We start from the raw sequence: 22,234 nt of genomic DNA, 5'->3' as shown, positions 1-22,234 counted from the left end.
CGTGCCTGGGCATCACAAAGAGAGGAAATTGCTATAGAAACAACACCATGGAGGTATCCAAAAATGAGAAAGCGACTATTCATGTTTAGTTCTCTAAGAGTCTTGGAAGGTAGCTAGGCATTAGAGAAGAGAGCACACAGAGTGGATTCTAGCATTCATCAGCTGCATTTATTATTCAGTTGATCCACTGAAGCCACACTTCCCACATGGCTGTCATACAGTTGGCCCCTAACTCTTGACGACACCATGCACAACAGAACAAAACACTGCTTGGTTCTGCTCCATCCCCATGGTCAGTTGGAGGTCGGACCATTGGGATCCACAGGGTTTTAGTTGGCTAATATTCTGAAGAACATCACTAGGCCTTTCTTTCTAATCGATCTTAGCCTGGAAGCTCTGCTGGAACCTGTTCGGCATCACAGCAGCACCCAAGCCTCCACTGACAGATGGGTGCTAACTGTGCGTGAAGTACCTTGGGTGGGAATTGAGCTTGAGTCTTCTGAATGGAAGATGAGGATTCCACCATTGAACCACCACTGTTCCCATTGTAATAACCCTTCATGCACAGTCAGGGCTCTGGGGAGGACACCTGCTCACTACATATTCCTGGAAGAATTCTTTTCTATTATTTTCTAGCTAAGCATTTTACTTGTTTCTTCCTCAGTATTTATTACAACTTGTAATTATTTTACTGATCTATTTTTGGTTTTCTGTCTGCCTTCTGTACTGGAATTTAAGCTCTCTGAGAGCAAAGAACTTGCCTCTCCTTTCTTGCCCAGTACAGGCCCTAGTCCATACAAGGTGCGCAATACACATTTACTCAGTGAATACACGAGTGAGAGAATGAATTAGAAAATAAATGTATGTCAGTATTTTTAAGGACTACTATATTTTTCTTACAAGAACTTATGTTCTCAGATCAGTCGTGAACTTTCTCCAAGATTCAGGTTTATTTATTTTTTAATCTGTAAAACGGGGACAATGCGTGCTCTATCTGTCTCAGAAGAGTGATATGGGGATCAATTCAAATGATACAATCACATAAAAGTGCATTGATCTGTGTATAGCATTACATAAGGCAAAGAGGATTTAAGGTAAAGAAAGAACAAGGCAAAATACTCAAAGAAAGGAAGGGCAGGCAATTTGAGCAGGGGGAGTCTTTTTTAAAACAGTTTTTTTTTTTTTTTTTTTAACAAAAGCTAGATGTAGGATCAGTCATGGCCTCTTCCAGAAATCATCACCACCGACGACAACAACCACAACGACAGTACCTAAACCCGCTGGCTAATCTTCTGTTTAATTTTTGCAAACAACCCTATATAGTACGTACTACTGTTATTCCATTTTATAAATGCAGACACAGGGCTTCATCTTGCCCATAGTGACACAAGAAGTGAAACAGAACGGATTCAAACCCGGGTAATTTGACTCTTCAAGTGTTAATTTCTTCCTTAAGTAGACTAGTGTGGCTGAAGCAGACAGCTCAGCTACCCTGTTCTACAACAGAGACTAGGTTGAAATCAGCACAGAGCTACCTGTGCCCAGGAAAAAAAAAACAAAACTGTAAATCTTACTTGAGGATCAGGATCTTGGAACCCTCCCCATGTGCTCACCCACGTTGCTAGATCGACCGTTACTGAAAACAGTGAGAAAAAAGTTAGAAATAGCTCTAGAAAGTTTTTCTCTGGGTTTATATAGATGGTAGATTCTAATCTTCTGAGCACATTTTTATTTTCCAGAAAAATGAACATGACACTGCACGTACTGTAAAAACCTAAAATCCATTTAGTATCCATATTTCTCTTTGGGAGAGGAAAAACAACAGCAACAAAAAAACTATTATTAGAAACTCCTCCTAAGGAAGGCTACATTCCATTCGAGCATGCTTGAGGACACTTGATAAGTCATTCAACAGCCCTTTCTTATACCTACAAAATGACTCTAAGTATCAATTTATAATACTTCTGTTGCTTAGAAGAGGCACTTTGTTTACAAGGACGGTTTTTGAGAAGATGTTTATGCATTAACTCCCCTCGTTCAGGAATTCCTCATTAACTTCCTAGCCTGACAGACTTCCTGAATATGAAAAAGCCATAACTCCCATTTTTAAAGCCGTCGCCTATTGGAGTTAATGAGAAAGAAATGACACACAGCTCAAATAATTATGGCGTCTAGCATTTGTGCAAACAGTTTTGCCTGGCTACCCCTGGGTTTTCAACTTGGAGTTCCACTGCCTTGCTTGATTCTGCACAGAATTAAACATAGCTCCTGCGGACACCTTGGTGTGCTGTGTGGCAAGAGGGATTTGAGGAAACATGGTCTGAATTAAAATGGTGTGTTTTGGAGACCCCTCTTCATGCTTTGCAAGGTTGATGGTAGAAGGAATAATTCACTTATTGCAGCACCCATCTATAACCATCTATTTCATAAGGCTGAAGATAATCAGACCCCACTTTGGGCATCTGGTCAACAGGTGGAAAATGAGGTTTATGAGCTTAATACCATGTTTGTACTATTTTGTTAAAACAAGGGCCTGGCCACCCACCCATGACTCTTTTACATATATTAATACGGCATGTTGTTATTTTTGTTGTTAGCTGCCATTGACTCATGGTGATCCCATGTATAGCCAGATTGAATCACTGTGATCCACAGGGTTTTTGCTGGCTGATTTTCAGAAGTAGATCACCAGGCTTTTCTTCCTAGTCATTCTTAGCCCAGAGGCTCCACTGAAACCTGTTCATCAGTGTCATGGATTGGATTATGTCCTCCCAAAAATGTGTGTATTAACTTGGTTAGGCCATGATTCCCAGTATTCTGTGGTTGTCCTCCATTTTGTGATTATAAATTTATGTTAAAGAGGATTAGGGTGGGATCGTAAGCACCCTTACCAGATTACATCCCTGATCCATTATTAAGAGGGTTTCCCTGGGGTGTGGCCTATACCACCTTTTATCTCTCAAGAGATAAAAGGAAAGGGAAGTAAGCAGAGAGTTGGGGATCTCGTACCATCAAGAAAGAAGCACCAGGAGCAAAGTGTGTCCTTTGGACCTGAGGTTCCTGTACTGAGATGCTTCCAGACCAAGGGAAGATTATTGACAAGGAACTTTCTCCAGAGTCGACAGACAGAGAAAACCTTCCTCTGGAGCTGGTGCTCTGAATTTGGACTTGTAGCCTATTATACTGTGGGAGAATAAATTTCTCTTCGTTAAAGTGGTCTACTTGTGGTATTTCTGTTAGAGCAACACTACATGACTAAGACAATCAGCATCATAGCAACACGCAAGCCTCCACTGATGAGTGGGCGATGGCTGCTCATGAGGTGTATTAGACAAGAATCGAACCTGAGTCTCCAGCATGAAAGATGAGAATTCTACTGCTGAACTACCATGGCCCCCAATACGATATTAAAACAAAACAAAACTCTTTGCCGTCAAGTTGATTCCAACTCATAGCGACCCTACAGGACAGAGTAAAACTGCCCCATGGGGTTTCCAAGGAGTGGCTGGTGGATCCAAATGCCAGCCTTTTGGTTAGCTGTCAAGCTCTTAACCACTGTGCCACCAGAGCTCCAATATGGTACAGTACAGTGATATTCTAAGCTAACATGTTATATTGATAAACATGCCTTTCATTCCCAATAATAAAAATAATGCTTTTTTTTATTTTATCATTATTATTTTTTAACCTTGTGTCTCTGTCCCTCATACCTGGAAGCTATAGAATTCTTCTTCACTGCTGTGGGAAGGATGGTTACAGCAGAACACAAGAGTAGAGCAGAAGAAAAAAAAAAAAAAGATTGACTCCTTTTGAGTTTTAAAATCCAATGTTATGTGGTCAGTACTAGGCTCTGAGCTTCAAAAGTTGGAGCTCTAAAGGATTCAGGACGTAAAGTGTGTGCCATATACCAAAGAATTAGAAAAAATATGGTTAAATCTGAGTTCTTTACCCAGCCTCTAATAAAAATTTTCAGTATTGGAAAATGAAGAGTGACAGAGGGGAAGCATGATAGAGTGATGCTAGCGTGGGCCTTTGAAAAGGATCCTGGGCTCCACAGCCTTCCCACCCTGGGTCACAGGTGGGCTGTGGAAGTCATCAAAAACAAAGCTGAGCCTGGAGAGGTCTTGAAGCCAAGAAAGAGGATCCATGCTGCAGTAACCCTCATATCCCCACATCTACGGGTGCAGTGGGCAAAGATCACTCCCAGGGATGGTTTCTTCGATAGTAAGTCATAGATATACCACCTATCTGTCAGTTTGTCATGCTGTAGTGGCTTGTGTGTTGCTGTGACACTGGAAGCTATGCCATCGATATTTCACATACTAGCAGGGTCACTCATGGTGGACAGGTTTCTGCAGAGCTTTCAGACTAGGAAGAAGGGGCTGGCAACCTACTTCCAAAAATTAGCCAATGAAAACCCTATGGATCACAACAGAATATTGCCCTATATAGTGCTAGAAGATGAGCCCCCTAGTTTGGAAGAGGCTGAAAATACACAGTGGCTGCAACAATGGACTCGAACATACCAATAATTGTGAAGATGGCATATGATCACGTAGCATTTTGTTCTGTTGAACATGGGATTTCCATGAATCAGAGTCAACTTGACAGCAAATACCAACAATAAGCAGTCATGGGATAGATGCCAGAGGCCCAGAGCAAAGGTACCTTACAAATAACTCCAATGGCTTGGCCTTAGAAAGCCTATTGTAACAAAGTTTCAATCCCATGGAGCAAGTGGTATGAGGGACTCTGAAAAGACTGATTAAATTTCTACAAATCCTTGGAATAGAGGCTTAAAAAAAAGTGAAGTTATTGAAAACCATCAGAAGTTTTGTGTTTTGAACTACTGCTTTTGTGGCCTGCGATTTGCACCTACTACAATAGAAAGCTGTAGGAAAGGCTAGACTAATTATTGTTCTCAGAACCAAGCATTGTCTAATCAACATGCTTATCTTTGCTCCAGTTTTTCCAATGGGATAATTGACATAGCTGATGACATGCCATTGATCAAAGGTTATCTTTTTTGTTCTTACAAAAGAACTTTATTGATTTTAAAATAACACAGAAAGAGAAGCTTCAGATCTAAGTGAATTCAAAGCAAAGCCATAGACTTATGGCACCATATTTAATGTTACAATAAGACTTTTTTTTTTTTTGGACTATTACATACGGGAACTTATTTATCTAGTGCTGCTATAACAAAAATTTGACAAGTGGGTGGGCTTTAACAAACAGAAATTTATTTTTTCACAGTTTAGGAGGCTCGTTGCCATCGAGTCAATTTCAACTCATAGCAACCCTATAGGACAGAGTAGAACTGCCCCATAGGGTTTCCAAGGAGCACTGGTGGATTTGAACTGCCGAATTTTCAGTTAGCTGCTGAGCTCTTTAACTACTGTACCACCAGGGCCCACTAGATGTCCAAATTCAGGGTGCTGGCTCTAGGGAAAGACTTTCTATCTCTGTTGACTCTCTCTCCTGTCTCTTTTCAGCCTTGACTCCTTGGTGATCTTCATGTGGCATGGCATCTACCTTCCCCATCCCTGCTTTCTTCTTAGCTGCTTGCTCAATCTGCTCTTTTTACATCTCAAGAGAGAATGATTTAAGACACGCCCTACACTAATACTGCCACATTAACATAACAAAGAAAACCTATTCCCAAATGGAATTATAATCACAGGTATAGGGGTTAGCATTTACAACACATAATTTTGGGGGGACATAATTCAATCCATAGCAGAAATCCAATGTCTAGAAACATAATCATCTTTTATGCGCATAGGATTTTTATTTAATACCCCATATTTCAAAAAAGATGTAAAGAGGATTTCCAGGAAAACTGGGGACTTTCGATGTAACATTCAGATAATTTTGAGGAATACTCCATTAATCAGCATCTTAACTACTTAAATTCTTTCTTTTAGAAAACTCATCCAAATAAAACTTCAAAACCAGACCTGTTACCTTTGTGTCTATTCCAACTCCTGGTGACCCCATATACTACAGAGTATAACTGCTGCACAGAGTTTTCTTGACTGTAACCTTTATGGCAGTGCCACTGGGTGGCTTTCAACTGTCAACTTTTAGGTTAGCAGCCAATTCACTTGCATCATCCAGGGACCACACCCAAATAGTTTCTACAAAATGCCTTTCTAATTCCACAAAGTTACATGCTTTATTATTGTGGTGATGATTCTGAGGCATTTAATATCTATTTAACATTCATTATTAAATGGATCAATTAATTAATGAATAAAAGTTCTTAATAATCTTCGACACATGTATTTCCTATGCCCAAACAGAGAGCAACCAGACATTTAGGAAGGAGAGAAAGGATGATTTAAGGGCCATTGTAGCAAGAGAAACATCAACCAAGACTCTGATATTTAGAGATGAGTCAGAGAATCAAAAATTTAATGATGAAACATAAAAGCATACAACCACATTTTGGGTGCTCATATAGACTAAATCACAATTAATCTATGTCAAACCCCTCTTTAAGAAAGCAAAAAGGTATAAACATGCATTTTATATTGATTCCCATCAAAATGACTTCAAAAAGTCTAAGAGAATCACAGGGTTAGACACTACTTATCTGTAGCATTTTAATGTGGATTCCTCAATCATGCTGAATAAATTAGATGCCACTATACAACATCTATATAACAATTAAAGGTCAATTCAGAATAGAATAATAAAATGACAGGAAAAACTAATTAGCGTAGTCATAAATTCTTTCTGCACATATATTCTCAAAGTGCTTGATTTACTTAAATGCAATTCCTTTGTCATGGCAGTCTTGTTAACAAATTATACAGGCTCTTATGAACCTGGGTCCCAAATGAGAACAAAACACATAAGAAATGCATGGCTTATCCATTAACAACACTCATTAACAGACTTTTGTGGCCCCACCAATAAAGATAACTTTTGGTGGAATAACTTGGAAATGGATAGTGGTTAAGAGTAGCCCAATATGATGAACATAATCAATGCCACTGAAATTGATTAACTTTGAACTGACAAATACTTTATTTTATATGCATATATTTCCACATTGAAACAATAAAAAAAGAAAGAGACCTTATTGGAACTATTAGCTTTGAGACGAGAGGTATAAAGAAAAACACGACTTAGAGATTCTGACCTTCCAAAATGCAAATATTTACCAGACAATATTCTTTAGTCCTTGATGTCTTTCCACACTAAACTGGTTGATAGGGACTCAAGTTAAAACCGATTTTGCTTATCATGTGACTTGAAAGCACAAGCTTGTCATTAAAAAAAAAAAAGATATCACCAATTTATTTATCATCTGTCATCTCAAAAGGAAAACAAATCTTTGAAAGTCAAATTGTCCCTTCATGAGATGATGGATTTTGAAATGCTGGGCTCTTTTTCAACAAGGAGGTAACTCCGATGAATCAGTATTCACAAAGTGGCATTTGGCACAACAGTAATGTTAGTTAGACAAATGTTCTGTGTTAGCCATAAGATACTACAGAGGGATAATTTTTATGGGCTGCCACAGGCAAACATATTCAGATTCCCTGAACCTCCTCCTGAATTTGAAGAATGGGTTTGAGAACTAAGATGTTGGGAATGCTACTAAAGCTTTAAGGATACATACCATCAGGGATAAAATGGTACAAGATTTGGGATATGAGGTACTGGGCATGTCCCAGGCCCAGTGATGCTTGGATAGACTCTCTGGATAGGATGCTGAAATTCCCTAAGCCTTGTGCTTCCTGCTCCACGGAGTGCATAAGGCTAGCATGTGGCCCATCTACAACCTTTTGGATACAGCAATACATCACCGTGTAATGTGTACCCCAGGGAAAAGTTCCTGTCTATACTTACGCACTTATTTTCCTATTGGATTTGACATACACCCTTGATCTTCCTCAGGCCTGTCATAAAACAATGGATCCTCATGAAACCCTTACAGGCATTCAGCCCAGAGCAGCAGATAATTGTTAGCACTACTGAGCTATTGGAGTCCCTGGGTGGTACACACACTTAATGCGCTCGGCTGCTAACCAAAAGGTTGAAGGTTTGAGTACACCCAGAGATACCTCAGAAGAAAGACCTGATAATTACTTCCAATAATCAGTCATTGGAAACCTTATGAAGCACAGGTCTACTCTGACACACATGGGGTCACCATGAATTGAAATCAACTTTACAGCCACTGGCTTTTCTTAGGGGGGGTGGGAGGCTTACTGGGTTATTACTATGTGCCAGTATCATTTTAGATCTTCTACTCGAATTATCTAATTTAATCCCTACATCGATTTTGGATGTAGTTAAAGTTTTCTTATCCCCATTTCAAGGATGAGGAAAGGCTTTGAGAGGATAAAGTTGTGGTCCAAATTCACACAGGAGCAGTCAGGGGTAGCCCTAGAATACAAACCCAGGCCTCTTACATGCCAAAGCCCATGGCTTCTTACTCACTTTGGAACAGTGATTTTCCTCATTCCAAGATTGTCTCAATCTGTTTTATCAGAGATATCACCTCCTTTGTGTACTTTCCATTCTTTCATTGGCCTTACTGTCTCCACAAAAACATGCTGTTCCCAGAGATTACCCTCTAAACTCGTCTTTGTGTCACAGCAACTTTGTGCCAAGTTTCAAGGGTGAATAAACTCAGCCAGTGAGGTAGGATTGGGAGAACATAAATTCAATCTGAAATAATCACCTCTGATTTTCCTGCTCCCAAACTACAAGTAATTTATAGGGCTGACCTTATTGGTGCATATAGCTAGCAGTATCTCCATAAGAAAATGTAGCTCTATTTTGAAGTAGCATAAATGGCATTAAAAAAAAAAAAACTCATTGCCATTGAGTTGATTCCAACTCATAGCAACTCTATAGGATAGAGTAAAACTGTCAAGCAGTCAAGCTCTTAACCACTGTGCCACCAGGGCTCCATGAATGACATTAGTAACTGTCAAATGGAGTTGGGTTTTTAGTGAAAGCTTGGACCCTACATAAATATATTTACTCAACTCATGTCACCTTGGGGGATGGCAGCTGGGAGCTGGGATAACCCATGATCAGAACAGGTCACAGTCAATGATGTTCATTACACGTACATAAAAATTACGCCACTTCCAGCGAAGGTTGGAAGAAAAAGATGAGGTCGTAGGGTTGGGAGACCCTGAGATTGGGTACTAAGGAAATTGAGGTGTTTTTAAAACTCTGAAGAATGTGGTAGGAGGCCACTGGGTGGTATGAATGGTTAACACACTCCACTGCTAACCAAAATGTTGGTTTCCCCCACTAGATTCTAAGAGGCATGAAAGCAGGATCCTTACTTGGTTTGCTCACCATCATATCACCAGTGTCTAGCACAGTGCTTATCAGAAAGCAGTTGCTCGGTAAATATTTGCGAGTAAATAAATGAATGGATGCGCAGCTTTCCTTCTGGCTACTTCATAGATACAAATGTATATATGTATATTTCACCCACACGCATACATTTTATTTGGAATACTCATGTGAGGTTATATATGAAGCTCAGTGAATATTTTAAGCATATTTTAAATATCAAGTAACTTATTAACTTAGACCTTGTAAAAATCATTTGGAATTCTCATTACTCTAAACCCAAGAACTTTGTTTCATTAATCGATTATACTGTCCATGGTAACAGTTAAACTGATGCTGGTATGAGATATGTCAGAGATTTTTGTCTATGCGAAAATTACTTCATACTTCTCACTAGAATATGAACTAATATTTGTCAGTGTGAGCATTCAAAGCAACATGACCCTTCTGCATTCAAAGAATCAATGAAAATGTCAATTACTGCTAGATGGACAGGCAGAAAAGAATACGTTCTTGTCTGTATTTCCCTTGTCCTGCAAGACTTATGCTCCTGTTCCATTTTTCTAAACAATCTAGTAAAATTCAATTTGCTTTTTCAATTTGTCTCCAGCCAAGCTTCCTTCTGTCAGCTCTGCAGTCATTTCAATGCTGGCCACGTAGAGTAACGGGAGAAGGACAAAGAGAATGAAATTACCTGTGCATTTGCGATCTGTGTCTTCTTTTTTTGACCCACTAATCGTCAACTTGCAGTTGAAGTTTTCTTCCCAGTATTCAGCAAACCATACATTTCTTCTGTTGTTTTCAAGTGTGCGGGATGTAAAGTAGGCATCAAACCCTAAATGGAGTTAAGTGAAAAGGTCAGAGCACTGTTGGCATGTCTGGAAATAAAAACACCAGTGATAGTTTTTCTTTGTTTTAGTAGACTGGATCCTCTTTTCTGTCAATCAATAATAATAATAAAGTCAACAGAAGAGGAAAAAAAATATTCTAATGCTAACCTATAGCTAAAGTACTAGTTCAATCTCTTAGGCAGATACATGGCCAACAAATGACATTTTCGTAATGAAATCTGCATTAGAGACCTTAGAGATGACAAAATGAGCACAACATGCCTTGCATAGAGTCTCTAGTGAACTAGTCCAGGAGCGTCTTCATCATCATCATTGAGATAATAGCTAAGAATTTTAATGCTTACTATGTGCCATACTCTATGCTAAGTGTTACATATAGAGATTATTTTATTCACCTCGACACTCTATGTGGTAATAGCTATCATTATCCCCATTTTGCAGATGAGAGAAGAGGGGCTTCGAGGAATTAGTAACCCACCGAAGGCCAAGCATTATACCGTATCCTGTCACTCTGACCATGTCAGCTATGGACCTGTGAATATCATTTTAAGAACAAATATTTGTTTAGTAATTTACCATATTATTGATTTCCTATCCCAAATGGAAAGCAAAAGTTTTTGAAAAGGTTTGTAGGTAAACTGAGTCCAACATAGAGCTTAAAGAAATTCATAAAGAATGTCTAAGATATCTGGTGTCCAGTCTGGCACATAAAGAGCTTGGAAGTCATCATTCCTGTCCTCACAAGAAAAATTGAATATCAAAAACTCTTCTTAGACCCATCAGATAATTTAGGTCACAGAGCAAACTACTGCTCTGGAGAGACAGAGATGCAGATACAGAAAATAAATCTTACCAAGAGGAGAAATCACCACTGCTGGATCCAGTATCAGGTGGAACACCCAAAGTGTAATAATTACTAGAGGTAGAATAGATTGAGATATTCAAACTCCTGGAGGCCCAGCCTTGGAGGCCCATACTTTCATGATTTTTACCTCCAGGAGTTGTGCTTGGTCTAACTGTGAAGCTGGAGGAAAACCTCCTACTACTTCTGACAGAGTGGGGGAGGGGAAAAGGGACCATTTTAAATAGCACTCTACTCTTCAGGACAACAACCTTCCCTCAAGAGAAACTATTTTAAAAGAGCTTAACTGATGTGGAAGAAGAGAAATACCCACTCCGGCTGCATCTAGTATTCCTATTTCACTAAAGGGGTGAGTAAAAATGCTGAAAAGCGCTTGTGAAGGTCACAACCCAGGGACACAGGCTCACTAAAGCACTGAGATATAATCATAGGATTATATAATGCTTTCTCCCTCCCTCCCCCGTACCTTACCATCATATCAACATCAGCAGAGATTTATGGGAAATTATAATTGAAAGGACCCCAGTTCCTTTTGCCCAACACATCATATCTGACTTTCAACTAAAAATTATGAGGCATGCTAAAAGGCAGAAAACACAGTCTGAGAAGGAAGGGCAAGCATCAGAACCAGACTCAGATATGGAAGATACTTTGGAATTATCACACCAGGAATTTAAAATCACTGTGATTAATATGCTAAAGACTCTAATGGAAGAAGTGGGGAACATGAAAGATTAGATGAGTAACGTAAGCAGAGAAATGGAAACTCTAAGAAAGAATCAAAAGGATATTTTGGAAATCAAAAACACTAATAGAAATGAAGACAGACTTGGATGGACCTATCAGTAGGCTAGATACAGCCAAGGAAAGAATCAGTGAGCTTGACTATAGACCTACAGTAACTTCCTAAACCGAAAAGAAAGAAAAAAAAAAAAAAAGATTTAAAAAAGGAACAGAATGTTTAAGAACTGTGGAACAGTTCTCAATTATAAAAAGTTCACCATACACATAATAGAAATACCAGGAGAAGAAACAGAGAAAGGAAGAGAGCAAATATTTGAAGTAATGATGACTGAGAATTTTCCAAAATATTGACAGACATCAAACCATAAATCCATAAATCTCAGGAAACACCAAGCAGCATAAATATCAAAAAAGACCATACACCTAGGAATATCATATTCAAACTGCAGAAAACCAAAGACAAAGAGGAAATCTTGAAAGAAGCCAAAAGTAAACAACACCTTACTAAAAAGAAACAATGGTAAGAATTACATCAGGTTTGTCTTCAGAAACCATGCAAGGAGAGAGTGAAGTGAAACATTTAAATTGTTGAAAGAAAAACAAAAGCAAGAAATGCCAGCCTAGAATTCTGTATCTAGAAATATTATCTTTTAAAAGAGAAGGAGGAAAAACACCTTCTCAGACAACAAAAACTGAGAGACTTTATAGCCATTAAACCTGCTTTGTAAGAAATATTAAATGGAATTCTTCAGAGATAAGGAAAATCATTTAGGTCAGAAACTCAGGTATGCAAAAATGAAGATACATAGATAGAGATATGTATTTCTTACTCTTAACTGATCAAAGTGATAATAGTTTAAAATAATAATAGCAACAATACGTTGGATGATTATAACTTACGGATAATTGAAATTTATGACAACAATGTTGTAAGCGATGGAAGGGAGAAATTGTGAATACTCTTTTTGTACTACTAGTAAAGTGGTAATTGTTATTTGAAAGTAGACATAGATTAACAATAAATGTAAATGGAAAATTCTAGGGCAATAATTACATATATATATATATATATATATAATTGATATGCTAAGAGAGGAGAGAAAGTGTAATCTTACAAAATGCCAGAGAGGCAAATAAATAAATAAAAACAAAACCAAGGAATACATGTCATGAATTTTAGAAGCTACGAATATAAAAGTAGATATTAATTCAATTATATCAATAACCGCTTCAAATGTGAAGGATTAAAATATACCAATTAAAAGAGAGAGAGACTATCGCAGTGTATAAAAAAACAAGACCCAAATATGTTTCTACATGAAACTCACTTTAAATATGAAGATGCAAATAGATTTAAATTAAAGTAAAAAGATGGAGAAAAGTATACTATGACAACACTAATAAAAAGAAAGTTGGAGTAATTATATTAATTTCAGATGAAGCTGATTTCAGAACAAGAAAAATTATCCAGGATAAAAGGGGCACTAAACCAAAAATGAAATCAAACCGGTTGCTGCAGAGTCAGTTCCAACTCGTGGCGACTCTATGTATAATAGAGCAGAGCAAACTTTATAGAATTTTTGGGGGAGCTGTAATCTTTAGGAAAGCAGATTGTCAGGCCTTTCTTCCAGGGTTTGAACTGTGCGGGTTTGAACTGCCATCCTTTGGTTAGTAGCCAAGCGGAAACCATTTGCACCACCCAAACCAAACCAAACCAAACCCAGTGCCGTTGAGTTGATTCCGACTCATAGCGACCCTATACGACAGAGAAGAACTGCCCAGTAGAGTTTCCAAGGAGTGCCTGGCAGATGTTGAACTGCTGACCCTTGGGTTAGCAGCTGTAGCACCTAACCACTACGCCACCAGGGTTTCCTTGCGCCACCCAGGAACCTTAAAAGGGGCATTATATAATGATAAAGGGGTCAATTCTCCAAGACTTAATAATAATCCTAAATATGTATGTGCCATCAAAAGGGTGGCAAAATGTATGTAACAAAACCAGATAGAGCTGCAAGGAGAAACAGACGAATCCACTATTATAGTTGGAGAATTCAACATCTCTCTCTCAGTAATGGACAGCTCCAGCAGGCGCAGAATCAGCAAGAATATAGCTGAACTGAATAGACCATCAATTGACTGGGTCTAATTGACATTTATAGAATACTCGACTCAACAACAAAAAAATACACATTCTCAAGCTCATATGTAACATTCAATAAGATAAACCACACTTTGGGCCATAAAACACATTTTGTCAAATTTAAAACAATAAAAATTATACAAAATATGTGCTCAGGCCACAATGGAATTAAGCTAGAACCAATATCAGAAAGGTAGCTCTAAAATATTTACAGGTTAAACAACACACTTTTCAATATTACGGGCTAAACAACACACTTTTCAATATTACGGGCTAAACAACACACTTTTCAATAACACATAGGTCACAGAAGAAATCTCAAGAAAAAATAAATATTTGAATTAAGCAAAAATGAAAACACAACTCATTCAAAATTGGTGGAATGTAGTGAAAGCAGTGGTCACAAGAAAATTTTTTTATTAATTTATTTTACTTTTGTTGTTTTTGCTGAGAATATACACAGCAATTCAACAATGTCTATATGTACAATTCAGTGACATTTATTGCATTCTTCAAGTTGCAATCAGTCTCACCTTCCTTTTCCAAATTGTTCCTCTCCCATTAACATAAACTATCTATATGGGATCAGACTGACAACAACAACTGAAAAGATTAGATAGAAAACTTTGGGGCTGGTTGTTGTTGTCAGTCTGATCCCATATAGATAGTCTTTAAGAAAGCACAATGTTCAAGGCAGACATTCTTTACCAATTAAGTTAAAGTATTCTTTTTTTTAAGAAGACTTTGGGAGATATTTTCAGTCTAAAGTTCAGGGTTTAAAGATTATTTCAGAGCAATAATTTGGGGGTTCATCCAGCCTCCATGGCTCTGGGAAGTCTGGATTCCATGAGAATTTGAAATTCTGTTCTGAAATTGCCCCCTTTTGATCAGAATTCTTACATAGAATCTTTGATCAAATATTCAGTAATGGCAGCCAGGCAACATCTAGTTCTTCTAATCTCAAGGCAAAGAAGACAATCGTTCATGAAGGCAATTAGTCACAAATTCCATTTCCTCCTCCTCTTCTTCCTGACTTTCTTCGTCTGCTGCTTCAGGTGAATAGAGGCCAACTGTTGTAAGGTGGATGGCCATTTGCAAGTTTTAAGATCACAGGCACTATGCAATAAACTAAGAGGTAGAACAGAACCCCTAAATATGGTTTTAGGCCATTTAGCTGAGATGTCCCATGAAACTATGACCCTCAACCTCCAAACCAAACAACCAAATCCCATGAGGTATTTGGTTTTACATAATCAGCTTCAGCAGCTACTCTTTTTGTTGTTGTAAATATATCTATCCCACAACTTTTGCCAAGTTAATTTTTTGCAAGTGTACAACTTATTGATTCAATTACACTAATCAGCCGTGCAACCCTATCTTTAATCGACATGATTTTTCCATCACCTTAAACTGAAACAGTGCTCCATAAGCAATAAGAGGGAAATTCACAGTATTGAATGCATATACAGAGAAGAAAGGTTATAAATCAATAATCTAAGCTCCCACCTTAAGAAACCGAATAAAGAAGAACGAAGTATATTCAAAATGAGCAGGAGAAATTATTTTAAAAACCAGAGCAGAAATCAATGCAATTGAAAATAGGAAATAGAGAAAATCACAAAATCAAAAGCTGGTTCTTTGAAAGATCAACAAAGTCGCTAAACCTCTAGCCATGCAAACCAAGAAAAAAAGAAAGAACACATAAATTACTAATAGAAATGAAGGAGGGGCCATCACAACTGATCCCATAGACACGAAAAGGATAATAAAGTAATATTATGAGCAACACCTTTCCCCTAAATTTGATAACTTAGTTGAAATGGGTCAATTCCATGAAAGACACAATCTGCCAGAACTCAATGAGGACAATTGTTGTTGTTAGGTGCTGTCGAGTCAGTTCCAACTCACAGTGACCTTACGCATAGCAGAACAAAACACTGCCCGGTCCTGAGCCGTCCTCACAACCTTCACTATACTTAAGCTCATTGTTTCAGTCACTGCGTCAGTCCACCTCGTTAAGGGTCTTCCTTTCTTTCTCTGACCTTCTACTTTACCAAACACAATGTCCTTCTTCAGGGACTCGTCCCTCTTGTTAACATGTCCAAAATTCGTGTGACAAAGTCTCGCCACCCTCCCTTCCAAGGAGCATTCTGGCTGTACTTCTTACAAGACAGATTCGTTTATTCTTCTGGCAGTTCATGGTGTATTCAATATTTTTCTTCAACATCATAATTCAAAGGCGTCAATTCTTCTTCAGTCGGAATCCTTATTCATTGTCCAGCTTTCGCATGCATAAGATGCGATTGAAAACACCACAGCTGGGGTCAGGAACATCTTAGTCCTCAAAGTGACATCTTTGCTTCTTAGCACTTTAAGGAGGTCTTTTTGCAGCAGATTTGCCCAATACGAGGAGGAATCGATTATCTGAATAGGTCTATATCTTTTAAAGACATTGAATCAATAATTAACCTTCAAAAAAAAAAAAAAAAATCCAGATGAGATGAGTAGAGACCAAAAAAAAAAAAAGCCTGGCATCTGAGAATTCTATAGCTGCCTCTTTAGGATAATACAACTTTAAAAGTTCCAATGGGGCCATAAGGTCTTGTGAGAATCAGAGTGGAAAAGAAGATTGGATTTGGTGTCCCAAGGCCAAGTTTTAAATCTCAGCTCCACTAATGTCACTAGTCGTGGAAACATGAGCAAGAAAATAATTAACCTTTCTGATCTTCCTTTTACCCATCTGTACAAATGAAGATGACCCCACATCCTTCCCTCCCAGGGTCTTGTTTATGGCAGTGGGAAGACTTTGGAACCCTGAGGAGTTTAAAGCCAGGAATCATAGAAAAAAGACTTCTTTTCACATTATTTATTCTTCCCCTCCCCGCCCCCCCCCACCCGCCCCTTAACTTTACGGCCATAAAAGAATTAGCCCAGGAGTTATACTCCATAAGGGGAGCATCCAAGGTTATTTGATCACTGGATAACAGAACGTAATTCAGGGCCTTACATATAGTAAGCCCTGGATGGAAAAAAAATCGGAAATAGACAAGGAAAGGATTAAAAAAAAAAGAAGTGAAGGATATTATATAAGACTTTAGTAAATATAAAAAGAATATTTTACATCTCTTAATTCATTTTCCAGGCTGTTTTCAGAACGTGAGAGTCTTGACTCAGTATCCAGCTAACTGCCCTGGTGTATCTATGACCTGAACTTATTTGAAAGTAATCTGGCTGTAGTATCAGATCCCCTCTGATCCTCAGAGCTGATTGATTAACCTGGCTGGCTGTTCTCTTTCTTCCTTGCCTCTCCCATTCCCCTGGGATACACATATTCCCCAACTCAGAAGAAAACATCTTTAGGGTGGAGAGCAACATTTTGAAAGTCTTATTGCAGTGGTGAAGTGCTCTGTTGTTGGCTGACTCTTTGGTGGAATAACTTAATATTCCTAAACAAAGGAGAATCTTTAGGGAAAGGTAGACAAGTCCTCAAATGTTTCCAAGAATACTACACATACTTGGTCATGCATATACTCACATACACACACTCATACCCACACTGATTGGTGATTAGCTTTCACATTTCTCTCCGATTTCATGCCTTAAAAAAAAAAAATCAGATTAAAGAATGGTGGTAGACTGTGACATCAGTGGCCCCCAATAAGGCTCATCTCTTGGGCTTCATACCCTTGTCTGTAGACTTCATACTCTCCTATGTAGTCTCTGCACTTGTCTATGGAACACTGGCAGATATAACTTGAGCACAGGCTGTGCACACGGTGGCTTGTATACTTGGAATACTCCTTAGAATTCAGTTGTCACACTCTAAGGGGGTACATAAGACTGCATGGAGAGAGAGGGTGCCCAGCCACTTGCCAGCTGCCCAAACCATTTCAGCTAAGGTGACACACATGTGAGTAAAGCCATTTTAAACATTCCAGTCCTCCAGCCCACTGCATTAGTAGAAGAACCACTTAGCTGAGGCCAGCCCTGATTACAGACTTGTGGTGATTTTTCTTCTAAGCCACTAACTGTTGAGGTGACTTGTTATGTAGCAATAGACAATGAAACCATGATTCATTACCCCAGCACCCTCTGTGCAACACCAAAACAAGAACACACTCTTAAGGAAGAAGTGTCCTCAAGAGAACACAAAGGAACTTCAGAAACAAGCTCTCTGCCACATGCCATGGGTTTGAACCCCAAGCCAGGCTCAGAATAGGAACTACTAAAATGGCACAAATTGTATCATGGGTACACACATTCCCCAACTCAGAATAAAACATCTTGAGAGTGGAATTCATCATTTAAAAAGTCTTATCACTGTGGTTAAGCATTCAGCTGTTGGCTGCCAACTAAAAGGTTGGCGGTTCAAACCCACCAGTGTCTCTGTGGGAGAAAGATGTGGCAGTTTGCTTCCATAAAGATTACAGCCTTGGAAACCCGATGAGGTAGTTCTACTCTGTCCTACAGGAGGGTCACTATGAGAATCGACTCTACAGCAATTTTTTTTTTTTTTTTTTATCATTCCAGAATGAATCTCTGCAGCCGCTGTCTGTTGAAAATATACAAGTGTGTTGGTTAGGGAAGGATTAGTTTGCAGGCAGCTGACATGCAGGTAAGTGACCATGGGCCATTACGAAAGAAGGAAGAGAGAGAAAGCAGCAAGGACTTCTCTCCATTCGACCTTAGAACCAGTAGATTTTCAGAAATAAAGCCAGCGCCACAGAGACCAGTCATATGCCACTTCCTCTGGGCTTTCTGCCTCCACTGGAGCAGGAAGTGGATGAAGGCCAGGCTTTCTTACCCAAAAACTCTGTCCTTTCACTCATAGACCTGATCTGCTTCTCAGCTTCCTCCTCCTCACACCTGGAGCTACTGGACACCCTCACACGTAGGGTGGTGACTGCCCTTGTTTTTCAAATGTATGTGCATAAAAATCCCCCGGGGATCTTGAAAAATGCAGGACCTGCTTCAGAAGGTCTGGGATGGGACCTCAGACATTGCACTTTTGACAAGCCCCAGGTGATGTCCATGCTACTGCTCCATGAACCATACTTTGAGTAGCAGGGCTCTAGGGCCAACCTTGAACTGCAGCAAGTAGGATTTAAGTAATTCTAGCCCAGTTTGGTAGGTCTTAGCATCCTCACCCCTCAGCCTTTAATTTATGCCCTGGCAGTCACTTGGTGGTACAAACAGTTAATGTGCTTGGCAGCTAATCAAAAGGTTGGAAATTCAAGTCCACCCAGAAGGACCCCTGAAGAAGGACCTCATGATCTGCTTCCAACATATCACCCATTGGGGTGTATTCTACTCTGACATAGATGGGGTCACCATGAGTTGGAGTCAAGTTGATCACAACAGGTGGTTTTAGACAAGAAGGTCCTTCTTTGCCTTGTTTCTGTAGTTGAGGCCTTTGTTTAGTGCGCTGCCAAGCGTAGCAGCAGCTTTGCCTTGCCCTACCCTGGCCATCTGTAGGCCATGGGCAGATGGAGGGAGTTGTGGTACCTGTTGATGAATGTGCCTGGTGTGCTCAGTCTGGATATACACCACTGAATATTGCCACTCTGGGTTCTTTTGCGTTCTGTGGCAGCTGTGTTCCTTGTCTGTGTTCCTTATTTTATCTCTGGGATCTCAGCCTGGAATTTCAGTCCTTGTGCTGTGTCTCAGGATTTCTGAGGCTGCCTTCTGGCAATCCCAAATAGCTCTTCGCTATCTCCTTTAAAGATCCACCCACACTGATGGGAAAATTCAGATCCCCCAACCTGATACTAACAGAGCAAATATATGTTTTGGGTGGTTTCCTAGAGACTTGATCTGCCAAACTGTATCAGAGCTGTGCTTTCTTTCTGTCATTATGGTGGCCGTGTAGTGTAGTGGTTAAAAACACAGACACTGGAGTCCTGACGTGTGGGTTTGAATCCCAGTTTTGCCACTTTCTAGCTGGAAGACCTTGGGCAGATTACTCAGCTAGTGACTCAGTTTCCTCATCTGTAAAATGGAGTTAATATTAATACCTACCTAATAGGGTTGTTAAGAGGCTTAAAGGAGTTATTATTTCAAAGCACTCAAAATTGTGCCTGGTGAAGTATATAATATCAACTGGTTGTTCGAACTCGTCCATTAAACATTCACTGAGTACCTACTCTGTGCCAGGTACTGCTCTCTGCACTCAGAAACTTAGTGTTTAGAACAGACCTGGCTACTTGTGGGGCTTATAGCCAGCCTGGTAGGGAAGATAGACCTTATAAAGTATTATATAAATAAATATATAATTACAACTGTGATGGCTTCCATAAAGGAAAGGTACATAATTCTGTGAGAGAACAGAGTAGAGAGATGACAGACTTAAGGAGTCAAGGAGGGCTTCCTGGAGGAAGTTGACACTTAGCTAAGAAAAAGGGAAAAATATGTTTTAACTGAGAGAAGGTGATGGGTACGGATTGGATGTTTAATTCAAACAGACTAGCATCTGCTATGTTTTAGGAATGTTAAAGCCATTCTAACATTACAAAGTTTCCCAGGATAACTAGGCATGAAAATTAATAAATGTGAATGAATTATCTTCTCTGTACATGCAACCTATTACGTGGCACTGCTACTGGAATTCTAATAATTCAATGGCGTAAATACATATTCAATAAGTGAATAAATAGATGAATAAGCTAATCTTCCCACTAGCTCTCAAAAATCTTGATGTCAGGCAGATTTCTATTTGATCCTATTAAACATTGCATTCGTAGTAACAATAAACACAATAACAAAATAATAGGCATTTTACAGACATACATACATTTTCTCATTAGCCCTCATGTCAACTCTAGGATGGGGTGCTAACCATATCCCTATTTAACAGAAGTAGAAACTAAGGCTCAGAGAGGTGAAGTCACTTGTTCAAGTGCACACAGATAGTAAATGACTGAACTGGGATTTGGACCGAGGTCTGGCTTGTTCCAGACCCTGGCTTTTGACTCCTATACTGTAGAACAGTGGTTCTCACACTTTGTTGAACATCACAAACATGTGGAATGCCAATAAAGAACCCAGAAACCAAGGCTTATTGATGTAAGATAGGATCTGAGTCTTTTATTTCTTCCCAAGTCCCCCAGGAGATTCCCATATCCACCTAAGGTTGAGAACTATTGCTATGGATATTGCTCTCCCCATTTACAATGCCACTTCCTCTCTAACTACTAGGTGTCCTACCACCAAATCACTACATGTACCATCAATTCTACTAGGCAAATGGTTGGTTTAACAGGTAGAAGAGTAAAACAATTATGTAGTCAGGTGCTAGAATGAGTGGCGAGTCAATCAAAATGGTGAAATTGGCTACATGGCTAACAATGCCAGAGCAAAAGCCAGTTGTGGTAGACAGAGCCCCTCTCAGACAATTAAAAGAAACAAAAGCAGAAGTCAAACAGATATTACTCAATTGAGTTAATCCTGCAGACTTATTTCCACTCAGCTCAGTTGGATTTCTTTTAGGTCCTAACAATCTGTTTATTTTTCTTTAGGGGGATTATGACAAAAGATAAATCAAGTCTCACTTGTTCCCTCTTTTATTTTCATTCATTGAAAAAAAAAAAAAAGTTGTCAGTGAGATATTAAAGTTTTTGTTTTTAAATAGACCTTGCTGTAGTCATGTTTTTACAATGCCTTGGAACGTACTGTGGCAGCCTTTTGGTTTAGGCACAGATCATAACTTCTCTTTATTAACAGATAAGGGACTTTTGCTATGGGGTTGTCCAAATGTTCGTCTCTGGCTCTAAGTCACCACTCTTGGCCTTAATGACAGTTTCTGCAGACTAAAGAGTCACACTATCTTTTTTGTGGGGATGGGCTATTCGGTGCAAGGCATACAATCACCAAGGCACAGAATACAGTCAGGGATAGAAGCAGGAATCAGAGTAACTCCACTAAGCTAAACTATTAACAATCTAATAATGTGTGTGTATGTGTGCCTGTGTGTAAGTGTGTATGCATGTACGTATATATCACAGTGAAGCGGGACTTTTTCCCCACGCTTCCTAGAGCTCAGAAGGAGACAGAAGCCATCTGGCCTTACATCCCTTTATTATTAGTTAAATTACCAAGGTTTGAAAATGCAACCCAAGGCACCAAGACCAGAATTTCAATTCACAGAAAATAAAGTCGGAGTTATGTTATTGGAGAAAGATCATTCTTTCATATGGAGGAGATGAAATTCTTAGTATGAAATTGTTCCTCTTGTTGAACATATGAGTTTAACTTCCGAAATTAATTTCCAGGTTATTCTTAAGCAAATGTCCCAATGAATACATGTTG

General features: G+C 39.0%; 1 protein-coding gene across 2 annotated transcripts in view; it reads right to left on the bottom strand.

Annotated features, from left to right (window-relative positions):
• The window catches only part of GRM7 (glutamate metabotropic receptor 7), a 1,070,009-nt gene that overhangs the window by 340,049 nt on the left and 707,726 nt on the right, over nucleotides 1-22,234 (bottom strand). The window contains exon 5 of one of the 2 annotated variants that reach the window (XM_049862738.1): nucleotides 10,028-10,168. The exons of the other annotated variant lie outside the window; for it this stretch is intronic. Coding sequence (XP_049718695.1) covers nucleotides 10,028-10,168 — 141 coding nt within the window. The remainder of the gene's footprint in view (nucleotides 1-10,027; nucleotides 10,169-22,234) is intronic. 2 annotated transcript variants of the gene reach the window in all.

The sequence above is a fragment of the Elephas maximus genome, chromosome 20, assembly GCF_024166365.1.
Source record: "Elephas maximus indicus isolate mEleMax1 chromosome 20, mEleMax1 primary haplotype, whole genome shotgun sequence".
In the NCBI taxonomy this organism is placed as follows: domain Eukaryota; kingdom Metazoa; phylum Chordata; class Mammalia; order Proboscidea; family Elephantidae; genus Elephas; species Elephas maximus.
The sequence above is the reverse complement of the archived record's forward strand: the minus strand, read 5'-3'. Positions and strand labels throughout refer to the sequence as shown.